At 38.9% G+C, this 16,246-nt stretch overlaps 1 protein-coding gene across 5 annotated transcripts in view; it reads left to right on the top strand.

The window, feature by feature from the left end:
• Positions 1-16,246, top strand: part of Rps6kc1 (ribosomal protein S6 kinase C1) — a 160,071-nt gene that overhangs the window by 42,623 nt on the left and 101,202 nt on the right. For 3 of the 5 annotated variants that reach the window (XM_010642536.3, XM_010642537.3, XM_033762045.1), the window contains 2 exons: positions 3,032-3,125; positions 14,970-15,329. In XM_010642536.3, the coding sequence (XP_010640838.1) occupies positions 3,032-3,125; positions 14,970-15,329 (454 nt within the window). The remainder of the gene's footprint in view (positions 1-3,031; positions 3,126-14,969; positions 15,330-16,246) is intronic. The other 2 variants (XM_033762046.1, XM_010642538.3) reach the window with 1 other exon arrangement.

Below are 16,246 nucleotides of genomic sequence, written 5' to 3'. Positions count from 1 at the left end.
TGGGGGTGTTTTTTTTTTTTTTCTGGAAATAGAACTCAGGACCTTGCACTTTCTAGGCAGGCGTGGCACCAGTAAGCTAAATCCCCAGCCCTGTATTCCATTCTTTTATGATCCTGAATAATACTCTGTTATGGTACCTCTGACCCTTAACATGGGGGGTATATTTCAAGATGTTTCATAGATGTCTGAGACCATCTGTAATAACTGAACCCTCTATATACTGTTTTTTTCCTATTCATACATAAAATAAAGCTCAATTTATAAATTGGACAGTAAGAAATTAGCAATAATAAATAATAAAATAGAGCAAAGATCACAATATACTATGGTAAAAGTGATTTAAGCTAGGCATTGTGGTGCCTGCCTGTAATTCCAGCACTATGGGAGGCTGAGGCAAGAGGATTGCAAGTTTGAGGTCAGCCTGGGCAATTTAGTGAGCCTCTGTCCCAAAATAAAAAGTAATGAAGGGGCTAGGTGTGTAACTCAGTCTGAAAGCTCTGGTTTCGATCTCTAGGATCACCAAACATAGTAACTGATTTTTTCCCTTTCCTCTTGGCTAATGATACTTAACATGTTCTCCTGTGCTTATTTATGTGTCTTGTCCAGTGAAAGGCCTGTTAAAATCTACTATTTGTATTGCTTTATTTGTCTTACTGAGTTGTAAGAGTTCTGAATGTATTCTGGATAAAAGCATTTCTTTTCAGATATGTGATTTGTAATATTTTCTTCCAATCTGTAGCCTGTTTTCATTTCACTGATGGTGTCATTTGAAGCACAAAACCTTTTGTTTTGATAACATATACAAGTTAGCTTTTTTCTTTTTGGGTCATGTTATTGTTGTCATTTGAGTAACAATGTCATGAAGATTTTCTTGTGTGTTTTTACCAGAAGTTTACATTTAGGTCTGGGACCCACTTTCGGTTAATTTTTGGGTATGGGGTAAAGAAATGATCCAAATCCACCTTGGGCACGTGAGCACCCCAGCACCATTTGTTGCAGAGACTGTGCTGTGTCGGTGCTGTTGCTGATCCATGTGAACTATGAAGCGAATGGCTTGTTTCTGGCCCTCCATATGAGCTGTTAACCCATGCGCCTGTGCTTATACCAGGGCCATACTGTCTCCATTGTTGCTTCATGAGTTTTGAAATCAGAGAGTATGTTTGCCCAGTTTATTTTCACTTTTCCAAAATTTTTGAGGCAATTTTGAATCCTTCGAATTTGTATAAAATTTTTTTCCACCAGTTTGTTTATAATGAAAAAAATTCATATAGAACTTTTAACTCTGTACTTCATTTTGGAAATTGTCACCTCAATAATACTATGTCCTAATCTGTGAACATGAAATGACTTTCCTTTTATTTAGATATCCTTTAATTTCTCTTAGTAGTGCTTTATAATTTCCAGGGTAAAATTTTTGTGCTTCTTATGTTAGTTTAATTTTGTGATGCTAATAGTGAGTAGACTTATGGTCTTTCAATTATTATTCTTTAAAGGTTCATCCAGGTTGTACCCTGCATTAGAACTTTATCCCTTTTTATGGCTACATAATACTCCTTCCTATGCCTTTGGATATGCCGCAATTTGTTTGTTTCACCATTTGTCACTTGATGCGTATTTGGGTCGTTCCGCTTTAGCTATTATGATGGTGTTAAGAATATTGGCATATGGTTCTTACAGTGACATATGTTTTAATTTCTCTTTTGGGAGTAGAATTGATGTAGGAAGATTTTTAATTCTCATTCAATTTATTGTTACAGGTCTGTTCTAAAATTTTCTTTTTGAATCAGCTTTAGTAACTTAGCTCTTTTTAGGGCTTTTCATCTAAATTGTGTACTTTATTGGTATAAAGCTGTTCATAGTTTTCCCTTATAGCTTTAGCTTTCTTTTAAAAAATTGATCTTATTTATTACTCTTAAAAAACTTATTTTGGACTGAACTCAAGTTTAGAAGTAGAAGCTGTCAGGCAGTTGGATTTCTTGAGAATCTGTTCTGACATTTTTCCTTGGGTACAGTAGTGTTTGGGGCATAGAACTTTTGGGAGAGAGCAGGATGAATGATGATAAGCCGATTTATTTTAAGAATTACAATTGCTTAAAGGTTGTAAGTGCTTCTTTATTTAACTGTCGTATCAGTTAGTGAAGCCACAGCATAAAGTCACACGACTGCTCGTCTGATGATCACACTCTGGTTGCCTGTAGAGAGCAGAAGAAGATAGTTTTGGAGGCCTGGACATGCAAACCTAGACGTATGATTCAAATGATGGCCACCCAGAGGCACACATTGATTTTTGTATTTTAACAAAGTCTCTTTACTGAAAACATTTTAACTTTTGTTAGTTTTACCTGTGTTGTATATATGATTTTCTCTTCAGTGGCTTCTCGGATCACCTGAGGTATTATGTGATGTTGCAGTTAATGATTTGATAAAATTCATTGACTCCCTGATGGGTTCCATCCGTTACCACTAAAATGACCGGTCCCTGTGGATGCTGAATAATCGATACTCTGCAGTTGCTATCCTTTTCCTTCTGTATTTTCTTTATGGGTGCTTTTGACAGATTTAAAATAACACACTTTTGCCAGGGATTTGGCTCAGTGGTTCCACCGCCTGCCTCACAAGTGCAAGGTCCTGAGTTCAATCTCAATAATAACAACAAAAAAATAACAAACTTTTACTAAAAGCCACATACTATAGTAAACATGATACTTTTTCTAGTGAATTTTAAGTAGCGGACTGTTTTTAGAGTAGCTTAGGTTTGATGAAAAACAGAAAGCCAGTGTTTTCCCTTGTCCCTCCGCCTGAGTGACACCCCACTTTCCTCTTATTAATTTCACACATTGGTGTGGTGCATTTGTTACAATTGCTGAACCAGGATTGAGCTACTTTTTTTTTTAATGCAACTATAATCTATTTTAATAGACTAGTAATTTCTGTAATCCTTATACTGCACTCAATGAGCTAATATTTATTACCGATTTTTTTTTCCATGCTCCCAATGACCAGGAGTCTCAATTGCTCTGATCTTTTCTAGGGTGGGATAGTCACTGATGGCTCTGAATTAATTGGCCCTGCAGAATCTTGCTCGGACTCACTTGCTGGTGCTATTCCTGAGTGTGGTGCAGAAGGTAAGAGGCTTTACGTTTTTGCATTTCAGGGATTTGATTGCAGAAGACTATAAATCATGTCTGCATTGCCAAAATAGACGTACATAGGAAAATGAAGGCATTTCACTGATTCTCAGACACCTGCTCCCCCAGTGTCGACATCACTGATTCGGGTGCACTGACTCTGGGTTCATTATTCCTTACTGGTGACCGGCAGCTCTCTTCCTTCTTAGTGGTGTGTAAAACAGCGATTCAGCCTGAGTTTAACGTATCTTAGGTTTGGTGTCAGGATCTAGTGAATAGTTTGGAATTCAGTAAGGCATTCTCATGTGCTAGGCAGTACAGTTTGCCATGTAAGAATGCCTCACGAAAGTTTATTTAGCAGAATCTGATTGTTACATCATGAATTTCAAGGGTGGTTTTGAAAATTTAGTCATTTATCCAGAAAGAATAAGCCTAAGGCAGTTTTAGTGTTTTTGATATATCTTGTAATAACATGAATCTAAACAAAGGCAGTTTTTGTACGTTTATTCAGTTTGATTCAAGGACACTTAATCTTGTTTTATCCCTTGAATTTATGTACTTGAATTTACATGAAGATTTTAATATATAATATATGCATTTTAGCCTTTGGAGTTTCGTAATTCATTTTCTTTTGGGGAAAATTATGGAATTTTAAAAGAGAGAGATTGTAGGATGTGATGGTGGGGAGAGTCTTTAAAGAGAAAATAGATTTATTCAAAGAACACGAGGTTTGATTTATTAAAGGTAAGATACCAGACTAGAGGTGTTAATTGGTCTCTCTCATGACCGAGACTTGGCAGGGAGGACGACACAGGAGAGGGTCTCCTTGTGGTGCTGTCTGGGCTCTGGGGGCAGGACATTCCTCTCTGGATTGGGTCGATGTAGCAAGGCCTGTGTGCTGTGTAGGCTGGTACACTTACTCTTTTTCTTCCCTTTTGTGGTGCTACCATGTTGAGAATTGTTAGTTTAGCTTTTGTTCTTTTTTCTTTTCCCCTTCCTTGACATAAAAGCAAAGTCCATTTGCTAAGCCTGGAATTTTGTTTAATGTAAGGAGGCCACGTTTCTCAAGGTCTCTGTGGAGCCCTCAGTAATAGGAGCCCCCTATTCCATCCTGATTCTGCAGGGTCATAGAAAAACGTGGTTGACAATAACTTTATAATCTGTCCTCCTTTTTGGGAGAAAAAAATCTGTTCTGATAATCTGTTTTAGTCAGAGACCTCTGCTAGGGTTTGGCAAAATGTAGAATATTTTTCTTTCTCTTTTTATCTTTATGATACAAGAGGCAGAGGTTGCATGATGCAGGAGTGGCTGTATTCTTTTGATACCCACAGCCTGTCTTTATTGCTAGGTGGAATTCAATTCACCGTGAGGAGGCACGGGCACCCAGGGCCTGCTTTGGTTTAAGTAGTCACCAGTGGAACAGTACGGAGGACACTTTGTCTGTTGTTGGAGTCCAGGAGAGGAGGGAGGAGCGTTATTATTAGGGGTGGTTTTCTTGGGGTGGCATTCTGAAATACAGAGGGCTGTTCAGGGCGAACAGGTGGCTATTTTAGTGCTGAGAACAAGACAGCTCGGGCAAATGTGTCTGTTGGAACCCTTCTGAGAATAAAAACTGATGGTCCACAAGGGTGACCTCCATAGGTCTTGTATTTAGTTTGTTTTTTTTTTTTGGTACTGGGGGTCAAACTCTGGATCTTATGCTTGTGAACCAGGTGGCAGAACAACTGAGCTAAATCCTCGGCCTAGTTTTTAAACCTCTGAACTTTTAAGACAGTGTGTTCTCTGGAATGATTTCTCTTTTAGGAGTCAAATTCCTTTTATTAAGAAACTGGGGCCAACATTTTTGTTAAAAAGACAGAAAAAGATTTATGACCCCTAAAACTAACATTGACTTTTTTTTTTTTTTTAGACAAGGTCTTGCTTTATAGATCAGGCTGGCTCTGAACTCACTATCTAGCTCAGGATGGCCTTGGACTTGTGGCGATCCTCCTGCCTCAGTCTCCCTAGTGCTGGGATAACAGACCTAGTTAACACAGACTTTTTTTTTGGTACCTGTAATCGAACTTGGGACCTTGCGCTTGCGAGGCAGGCGGTGAAACCACTGAGTTAAATCTCCAGCCTTCACACTGACTTTTTATCCTGTTAGTGCAGTTTAGTTTTCAGCTCCATCACTGTCTCTGACCACACTGGGGTTCATAAGGAATGAACAGCATGGGCCTGGAAAAGGTATTAGTGGGTAGCCCCTCCCAAGCCTTCCTTTGTGCCTGGGTAATGAGTCCTGCTGAGTGACATCCATCTGACAATTACGATAGGCGAATGCACAGACAACTTGCTCATTCATTGGTACTTGAGAGGGAAAATGATGTGAATATTATGAGATTGTCTGGCATAGTGGGAAAGTGGAAGATGTACTTGATACCAAAATGTCTAGAAACTACAGAGATGACCCAGGCAGAGAGGAAAAGAGTAGGTGAGCTGGTAGCCAGCCAAGCCTCACAGGTATGCGGTGAAATGGAGGTTGTAGAGAGAGATTGTGCTGATAAATGCGTGTAGTGTGGGTTTAAAGCCAGACTGTGAGGTGATTCACTCCATAACAGTGCCTCTGAGTGTTGTAGTTTAATTGATGTTTTGAAGGTGGATTGCCATGTTTCATACCTGTGAGTTGGTAGAATGAATTAGAGGGGCAAATCTGAATGCGTAATCTCCTTCAGTTACAGCTAGAATGACATGGTGTATTGGTCTGTTTTCTGTTACTATAACAAAGTACCTTAGACCAGGTAACTATTAAAAAAAGAGGTTTATTTAGTTCAGGCTAGGAGAGTGGCCCATCTGTTTGGCCTCTGATGGGTAAAGCACAACGTGGTGGAGAAGCAGAAATCTTGGGAAATAGCTGTGTGCAAAGGGGTCACAGGGTGAGACAGGAAGCCAGAGGCTGGGGAGAGGCCATTTAGCCTCCCTCCCTCCCTAGTACTGTGGATTGAACCCGGGTCTTTGCACTGACCTGCACTGCCATTCTTTTACTTGTTTACTTTTGTTTTTGATAGGTTCTCACTAAATCACTAAATTGCCCAGGTTGTGGTCCTCCTGCTTTAGCCTCCCAAGAGTTCTGGGATTCTGGGTGTGCAACACCATGCCTGGCAAAATCTAGCTCTTTTTATAACATCCCACTCCCTTAGGAACTGATCAGGGTTCAGGAGCACAGCATTAGCTTTTTCCCAGAGTGCTGTCGCCAGTGACCTAATTTTATCTCCATAGGTCCTGTCACCTCATCACCGCCATGCTGAGGACCAACCTTCTGGATCCACATACTTGTGGGGCCCAAGCCGTGTCTGAATCTCTGAGAACAGATGCAGCACCCGGGCCATCTTTTTACAATTTATTTATTTATTTATTTTGTGGTACTGGGGGTTGAACTCAGGACTTTGCGCTTGTCAGGCGGGTGCAGTGCTGCTGAGCTGCATCCCTGGCCGCCAGGCCATCTTTATTTTTGTTAGTTCCTTAAAAGTACAACCAACATATCCTAGTTTACTTTGACATGAAAGCTTTGATGAAAACGTGTGTTTGTGATTTTTGTTTTTTTTTTTGAAATTAGAGTAATTGTATAGTATAGTGGAATTGGGAAACCCCTTTGGGATTTCATAAAGTCAGTGATTCGGTGATATAAGTAACTACATTTTACTTTATGAAACTGAAAGTTACAAGATTCATCAGGGTTTTTAGACTGAAGGCTAACACTGTTTTATGATTTTAAAATAAAATGCTTGTTATTCTTGTAACTCCTTTGTCCGAGACAGTTAAGCCATATTTTCTCAGAGATAAAAGGAAGCCCAACTGGTTGCTAATGTCTTCCATGGTAAATTTCAGTCTCTTGTTGGAGTTGAGCTTAGCTCTGAAGTTCTGGTGATAATTTGTGGGAACTGCCCCAAGTGGTGTGGGGGGGCCGGGCCTCTCTCCATGTCCCTCTCAGGTGGGTGGAGCATGCAGGTTTCCTTACTGCCACGCTGGCCTTGTTGTCTCAGTGCCTTTGATGTTGGCCCGTCTCATCTAGTGACCTGTGTCATTACTGGACCTCTTCATTGCTTGACTTCCACTGCAGTTCTGGGGGGAATGTTTTCCAGGTTCATGCAGCAAGTAAGGTAAAATGATTTGGTGGTCATACCACAAATACAGACTGAGAGGTAGGCTATATATGTGTGGCCGGTCTTAAGGTGAACATTCTAAATGTCTCCTGGACATTGATGGACTGGTTTTGGAGGGTGGGCCTGTAAAAGAATAGACTAAGAACTGCCCACGTGCACATTGTAACTGTTGTAGAGACCAGAAAGCTATCTTGTTAAATTAAATAGTGTTGATTATATTTAAAACATTGAGGGACTAATCTTGGAGGCCACATGGTTATTTAAGCTTGCTAAAAAGCTATGTCAAAATACCATTAATTTCCTACAATTTGTGTTGTGTTTTCATCTAGTGGATTGATGTCTCGAGGCAAGATAATTTTGAGCAGGAACTTCCTTTAGTTGTTTGGCTTCTTAATACCCTAAATCTGTGTTTAAGATTAATTTAAAGCCTATGTAATGCAGGGTGTAATATAACAGAATATCTAAAAGTAATTTATTGTTTTTAAAAAGTAGAATGTTTACTCTACAAATGTCCACTAGGTGGCACCATGAGAGCTCTAAATCTGGGACCGCGATTATTGTGGACCGCGATTATTCTAAAACTTCCTGTGTGAAGAGTATCTGTTACTCAGTTTGAAGACATTTTTAAGTGCTTATTTACTCAACTTTATTCTATTAGCTGCCCCTTATTAATTGAATTTGCCTCAGTGGGGGAGCTTAACAAAAACAGGAAATAAGAACAGGTCATTTTTGTCAAAATACACATAAATGACTGCGTGTGTGTGCACACACACACGCGCGCGTGCACACACACACACACACACACACACACACACACACACATGAAACAGGTGATACACATTATATCCAGGGACTCTCGGAAACCCCAGGGCTGTTGAGGATAATATTGGAAATTAGGAGTTTAGGGTCAGGTGGGGCAAATAACAAAAACATTTGTGATATGGGAATCAGGCTTTTAGGTGCGAGGAATAATAAAAATGATATAAATGCCTTATTTGATAAGTTAAAAAATTGGGGTTTCAGAGGGGGTATCTAAGACAGTATAGGTATTTGGTAACATTCACAGAAATATCCACTACTGCATTCTGTAGTGAAGAGATTTAGTTTGTGGAGGGGAGATAGGAAGGACCTGTGTTGGCATAGAAAGCTCAGTGTGAGCTCCTGGCTCTCTGGTAATGGGTTTGAAGCCCCAGAGCCCAGAGAAGATTATGGGGAGTAGTGGGGGAAAAGTTCATGGGTAAAATGGAAGCCAACAGATAGATCCTTATTGTTCATGGTAATAGTTTTGATTGTTATTAGGGATCACTGTTGTTTTTGGAACTCACTCTGTTTCTTACCAAATGTACAGCAGACATTCTGATGCTCTTTTCATAACTGTTCAAGTGTGAGGCACAAACATATCCCAAGGACATTATCAAAAATGTGAAACATCAAAGGAGCAGCTCTGCAGAGTGACAGTAGTTGTTCCTGAGTGATGAGCAGGGCACCAAGTGGAGGAGTTGTAAGTGGCATTGAGCTTCACTTCAGGTTGTATAAGGCCTGTTTCTCAATCCATCTGTATATCTTCTGCCTCGGGGGAACCTTTGTTCTGCTGACTAGATGTCTTACTTTGTGCATGAAGTATGAGTCACTGCTACTAGGACAAGTAGAAATTCCCTGTGCTTGACGATCCAATGTTTGAACCTCAGAGTTCACTGAGGGCTATCAGCTAATAGTAATGAGGCCATGGATTTATATATAGTCACCCCATGAGAGCCCACCTGTTGTTCTAAAGGAGACTGATCTCTTTTTACAGATGGTCTTCAAATACAGATTTCTGATAGCTTTTGGTATAAAGATTTTTTTCTGTGGCAGCTCAACCTTTTCCTCTGGGGCCTTTCAGCCACAGTGTCCTAGACAGATTCTGCTACACTGCCCTACTCCAAGCAGTTCAAAGCACAGAGGTGAGGGTACGTAGGTGAACTGGGATGCTAAATAAACCCTCATGTCTGTAGCAGCTTTCTAACAAGTCACCTGGGGCCCTCTAATATCCCTGAAAGTAGAATCTCTATGATATGAACCTGGAGGTAAAGTGCTTTCATAGAACCTCTGACTCCCCCCTTGTATCACTTCCAAAAAAGCCTGAGGTGTTTGACTTGATGGTGCTGGTGAAGGCTGCACCTTTTACTCTTGTGATGGCCTAGAGGGCCTCTGTAAGGATGCACTGACTTCAGGTTGGCTTAACTTTGGACAGAGAGTCTCTGTTTCATGTCGGGTATCAGTACTGCCCTGACTGCGTTGTCCACAGCACTCTGCCTTCTTACCTGAACTGAGAACCTAGGTCTTATTTGTCTCTCAGAATTTTCTTTCTGGGTTTTAGTCTCCACCTCATGTAATATTTATATGTTATTTTGTGTAAAACAAATTAAATTATAGGACAGTGATTTCTAGGACCACTGTATTAAACAAGTATATTCAGGATGATAAATAAATTAGGTCTTGAGTATTTATATATCATAAATGGTACTCATTGTTGTAGTTGTGAAAGGAGTTTTATTTTATTTTATTTTATTATTTTTTGGTACCGGGTGTCAAACTTGGGACCTTGCGCTTGTGAGATGCAGGTGGTGGAACCATGGAGTGAAATTCCTGGCCCATGAAAGGAGTTTTAAAATGTGAGTTAGCTATGTGGCTCATGCTTTCAGAGGTTACAGTCAATGGTCCACTGGTTCTGGCTTTTGGGCCTGCAGTGAGACAGAAAATTGTGGTGGGAGCAGGTGGCAGAGGAAACCACTTACCTCACCCAGGAAGTACAGAAAGAGGGGAAAGGTCCAAGGCCTCATATCCCCTTCAGTGGCAGGGCCCTAGTTTTAATTTCTTTCCACCACCTCCCGGGCTGGGGATCAAGCCTTCACCACATGGGCCTTTGGGGACATTTCATCTCCAGACATAGCAAGATGTCATCTTGAGGCTGTGGGTGTAGCCGAGCTCAGCTGCACAGTGCCCGCTTAGCATGTCTGAAGCCCTGTGTTTGAGCCCCAGCACCAAAAGAAAAAATAAACTTCCATAAGCAGTTTGGAGACTACTTCATTGAAGAGGAATTGAGATATTAAAATATGGGAAAAAAGTTGTCAGCAAGTACTGGAAAGTGATTTGCTGTGATATGTGACCAAGGAGAAGTCTTTGGTAATATTTATGACTTTATTCTCAGCAAATTCTCAGTGTTAGTCCTTGCAGCATTTACTTTGATATTTTTCAGATCTGGAGCTTAAGGGCTTACTGCGCTCAAAAAATGTTGTGAAATTCATATTATAGCATCGCCTATAATCTCACCACACAGAGAAAATTACTATTAATACTTAGTCTATACTTGTAGCTTCTTTCCTCATGTGAGTTTGTATTTTAAATTAGAATTATGGTATATTGCATTGTGGCATTTTTATATGGTGTAGCATGAATACCTTAGCAGTAAGCATTCTTCCATAGCACAGTTTTTTAATGGCTGCATAATATTTTATTGTGGGGAGGTACCATAATTATCTATTGTTAGAAATTTATATTATCTCAGAATTTTCTCTTTTTGATGGACATTCTTGTACATAGATCTTTGTGCTTGTCTTAGTTGATTTTTTTTTAATAAATGCTGAATTTCTGGGTTAGAGATAAAAGTAGCGTTTGCGCTTTTGACATGCCTTGCCAAATTGTCCTCCAGAAAGATTAACCAGAAGTCCTTTTTTTTTTTTTTTTTTGTTTCTCTCAGTATGGCAAAAATATGCTTCTTCCTACACTGCTTGCATTTTGCTGCTGTTTGCTTGCTTTTAAGGATTCATTTAGAAGTTCGGTAGAATTTGAAAAGGAAACATTTTGCATAGAGTATTTATTTACTTAATTTCACATTCTTTTTCCCTAGATGATGTGCTAGTCATACTTTTCTGATATAATTTCATTTAATTATGATTCTCTCTGCTAATAAAATGAGGTTGCAAAGAGAAAGTATGACTTGTGTTCCTAAGTTTTTGTGATCAAAAGCCCTTTGGTATTACTGTTCTTGTTAGAAAAGAAAATCAGGCATGGCACGAAACAGAACCAGAGTAATGGTGGTGTGAAGGTTATAGTGGCCAGATGCCGGGGAACAGACAGCGGGTCTGAAACAGCATTTCCTCTTTTGTGATTAGCCATATAAACCAGAACTTTTCTGCTGGGGATTTGATTCAGTGGTTCTGCTGCCTGCCTTGCAAGCGCAAGGACCAGAGTTCAATCTCTGGTACCAAAAAAAAAAAAAAAAAAAAAAAAAAAAAAAATTGATTGCAGAAACCAGAACTTTTTTTTTCAATGAACTTGCTTATTAATTTCAGTGTGCTACATTATATGACCATACCATTGTAAGAACCAGATTGGCACTGAAATACTTATGTATTTTAAAAATCTCTTAGAAAGTTTCCATATTTCTCAGAATAGTGGATAAGTAACTTTTGAGGTTGCTGTAACGGGTTCTGATTGAAGTGCGGTCTGCAGGCTGAAATGCGGACAACAGAAACGATTTCCCCCAGGTCCTGTGAATCCCAGTCCAAGTTGTGGGGTTCATGAAATCTCCTGGTTTGGGGGAAGAGACTTAGTTCTTTATGGAGATTCTAAGGATTTGAAAATAGTGAAAATAAGGATATGTTGACAGGGTGCCAAAGTAGTGTCTAAGGCTGATTGGGAAATTGAGCTTAGCTGCCAGGGACAGGTTTTTGCCCTCAGTTACTTTATTTGGTATGAAGTAAGTAATTCCATAACAGAGGTTGGTAAACCATGGCCCAAGGACAAATCTGGCAGCCACCTGTTTCTCTATGGGCTATGAGCTCAGTGTGGTTTTCACGTTTTTTTCCATTGGTAACAAAATCTCCAAAGAATATTATATTATGATGTAGAAACAATATGGAATGGAAACTTCAGGGTCCATAAATAAAGTCTTAGTGAAATGCAGCCATGCTTGTTCATTTACTTATTGTCTATGGCTGCTTTTGTGCTCTGCAGCAAACTGAGGAGCTGTGACACATACCATATGGCTGACAGAGCCTCGTATATTTATACTCTGGCTTTGATAGGGAAGTGTTTGCTGATCCCTGATCGTAGAATTGTAGAATTGCATAGTCTGATCCACCATCAATTTTGAGTTATTTTTTAAATTATTTTATTTTATTTTTTTGATTTTTGAGACGGGGTCTCACTATGTAGTCGAGACTGACCTGGAACTCACTATGTAGCCCAGGCTGGTCTCGAACTCACAGTGATCCTCCTGCCTCAGCCTCCCAAGTGCTGGGATTACAGGTATGTGCCACCATGCCTGGCTTGAGTTAGTATTTAATTCCGAGGAAATAATTTTCTTTTCTGAGAAACGTGGTAGTTAATAGTCAGTGGTGACTCAGATCTCATATTGGTAGTTTTTCCCCAATTTTTTTACTCAACTGGATTGTGAATCTTAGCTTATGTGAGTGTGGGTCCTCCGGGGATCTTTTCAGGGGGAGCAGAAGGCGGAAACTATTTTAATAATGGTATCAGGAAATTCCATGCCTTCTCACCCTGTTGACTTTTACAGTTATCATGCAAAAGTAGTGAGGGTAAAACTGCTGTGCCTGGAGGTCAGGACAGTGACCCTAAAACTGTAGCAGTAGGCATTGCTGTGCTTTTAGCAAAACAGTGCTAGTTTTTCCTCAGAATGGTCTTTGCAAAGCAATAAAGACTGTTAGTTTTATTAAATCTCCTCCTTTGGGTGCATATCTGTTTAATATTCTGTGTGATGAACTGAAAGTATACATAAAGCACTGTGCAAACCTGAGCTACCACAGTGTCTCATTTGATAAAAGGAAAACAATTGATAGTATTTGTTGCCAATAAGTTTTCAGCCCCACAGTAGGATTTTTGGATGACTTCTGCTACTTTGAGTTCAAAGTATTTTGAAGTCGCATTTTGCTACTTTGAGCTTTCCAGTATTAAAGAATTCTCAGATGAGATCGGTGGTATTTTAAACAAATGCAATTTTTTTGGATATTGTAATGATGAAATGTGGTGTCAACATTTGGAAGATCTGTGTAATTTAGGGAAGCAATATTTTAAAAATGATCCATGCATTGCAGACTCAAGCTTGGGTAATAGATCCATTCATTGTACAAGACAGGCCAATGGATTCACCAGTCACAGAAATGGGAATTTCTTTGATAAGATTTTATATTCCATAGTACAGCTAGCTTCCTTGTGGATTTTTGGTGTAGTATCAAAGAATAACCCCAGTTACCTGAAGAGGCTATAGTAACACCTGTTCTTTTTTCAATTATATATCCATGTGACATTTTCTCTATATTTTTTGACCAAAATAACATGTGATGACAGATGTTGTGAATTCAAATGTGGTAATCCAGTCATATTAGTGTGATTTGCAAAAATGTGAAAGAGTGCCACTTCGATCAGTTTTTTTTTTTAAATACAGTTACTTTTCGTAAAATTTATGTTACTACGTAATGATCTTTAATGTTTTACTTAGTCTCCCTTTCTTAAATAAGTATAATGTTGGTAAATATTTACAGTTATAATCGACACACACAAAAGCTATTTGGGGCCCCAAATCATTTTTAAGAATGTAAAGAGAGATCCTGAAACCAGTCTGCCATCTGTTATTGTAGATTGTGTTTATGCACCATGACATCAGTTATATGAAATGGGAGAAGTAATTTTCACTGTGAAATAGTTCTGTAACCCTGCTGTTTATTTTATTTTTTTCCCCATTAAGTTTATTGGTACATTTAAAGCATGAAGGGAGGCCAGGGTATGGGGAAAAAAATAACCAAGACATATGTAAAGGTACAAGATCCCAATGATATTTATTTTTTATCTGAAAACTAAAGAATAGTCCAAAGTTCTCTCCAGAATTCTGTGGAATACTGAAACAAAATTTTCTAAAAATTCGATCTTTTTAAAAAAAACCCAAAACTTAAATAGCATACATTTTCCAGATATGTATGGTTAACTGAATGCTCACCTCTGGCAATGCATTATTTAGATATTATTTAATTATTATGTAATTGTCATAAATAGTTACAATTTCATGGTAGTCTATTATGCTTTATATGCATTAACTCTTCCTCATTTAAAGCCTTGCATAATATATAAGTTATTAAGGAATTACCACTGTTGGCCACACTGTGTTAGAAGCTAGGATTCAAGTACTTTCTTTGGTCTCACTCCAAAGCTTTTATTCTTTTCCCTTTACCATAATGCTATTTACAGCATCTGTATGTATAGGAATTGTTTTCTGTAAACACTTTGCAAGATCTTGCAAGGCTCTTCTTTTTTGGTTTGTTTTGTTTTGTTTTTCTGAGACAAGGTCTCACTATGTATTTAGGCTGGCCTTGAACTCCCCTGATCCTGTCTCAGTCTCCCAAGTGCTGGGATTAAAGGCGTGTGCCACCTCTTCTGGTTTAAGAACTCTTTTTGACACCAAGACTAGATAGAGACTTGTCTTCAGTTTTGGCTTGGTGACTAAGGCAAGAAGATTATCCTCCAGCATTACAAAGAGACAGTGTAAAAGTGAATGAACTAAACTAAAACAAATTAGTGGACACTGACTCCATCAGTAAATTATAGCCTTCCTAACTGAATTGGGTAGTATGAAAAAATGAATGATGTGATTTGTGTTGTTTTGGCTAATCTGAATTAATGCTTACTGTTGTGATCCTGTTTCTAGGCTTCTCCAGTGACAGTGATCTGATATCCCTTACTGTTGATTTGGATTCGCTTGCTGAGTTAGATGATGGAATGGCTTCCAATCGAAATTCTCCCATTAGAATTTTTGGTCCCAATCTTTCTTCGGAGTCTTCAGCACCAGGGGCTGTCGCTTCTGATTGCGAACAGAACAAAACAGAAGAACGGGAAAGTCGTAGCCTCTTTCCTGGCAGCTTAAAGCCTAAACTTGGCAAGAGAGATTATTTGGAGAAAGCAGGAGAATTAATAAAACTGGCTTTAAAAAAAGAAGAGGAAGACGACTATGAGGCTGCTTCTGATTTTTATAGGAAGGGAGTTGACTTACTCCTAGAAGGTGTTCAAGGTACAGTTTACCTACATTAGTATTTTTTTTTCCTTTGGTAGTGAGGATTGAACTCAGGACCTTGCTTGGGAGGCAGACAGTAGAACCACTGAGCTAAATCCCCGGCCATCATTAGTATGTTGTGATATGTTCTTATGTTGTTATCTGCAAAAAAGTATGAATATGTAACTTTCTCTTCTTTATAATCCTGTATTGAAACAAGATTGAAAATGAGAAATTACTAAATTTTAGATAACAGTGTTAAAGGTATTGAACTCAGTACTTAGATCAATTGATCTGCAAAAATGGGATTCTTTAAAAATGTCAACAAGTTTTCAAGTCTCTTGTATGAATAAGTAATTATCTGTCCTTTCCTGATACGACTGCGTTGTTCACAAGGAATATTTACAGAAGTGTTTTTGCTCTCAACAGCTGAAAGAGAGAAAATGAAACTGGCTTTTTAAACTAAGAGTGTGAAAGGTTCCTGTGTTTGTGTGCCACCGTGTACTTTGGTAGTTGCAGTAAATTCTCTTCTAATTAATTTAGGTGATAGGGAACATGCAGAGCCAAATGAAACTCAGTGTTAGTAAGTAGAACTTTTCTTTTTTTTCTAAAGCATCATCTTTTTGGTTTTTGCTTTTTCTTGGTGGAATGGAGCATGCTGCAGTTAGTTATGTGACTTTTGGGGGCACATTAATCAGAGGTTGATGTGACTTTCTTCCTGTGCTTTTCTCCAGAAAAATCATCATTTTCATTGTTGTTCTGTGAGTTTTGGTTTGTCATTGCCATTCCGATGTCTCTCCGTATGCCTTTCAGCCTGTATTCGACCTTCTACTTTATTCTTCCTAAGCATAAACTTAATTCTTTCAATGTGGTGTAAGGAAGCATAGTGGGCTATGGAATAGGGAGAGGGAGTGTGTGAGGTGTGTGTGAGTGTG

Source organism: Fukomys damarensis, unplaced genomic scaffold (genome assembly GCF_012274545.1).
Source record: "Fukomys damarensis isolate Sample0158 unplaced genomic scaffold, DMR_v1.0_HiC HiC_scaffold_11, whole genome shotgun sequence".
Classification (NCBI taxonomy): domain Eukaryota; kingdom Metazoa; phylum Chordata; class Mammalia; order Rodentia; family Bathyergidae; genus Fukomys; species Fukomys damarensis.
This window is presented reverse-complemented; position numbering and strand designations above follow the sequence as displayed.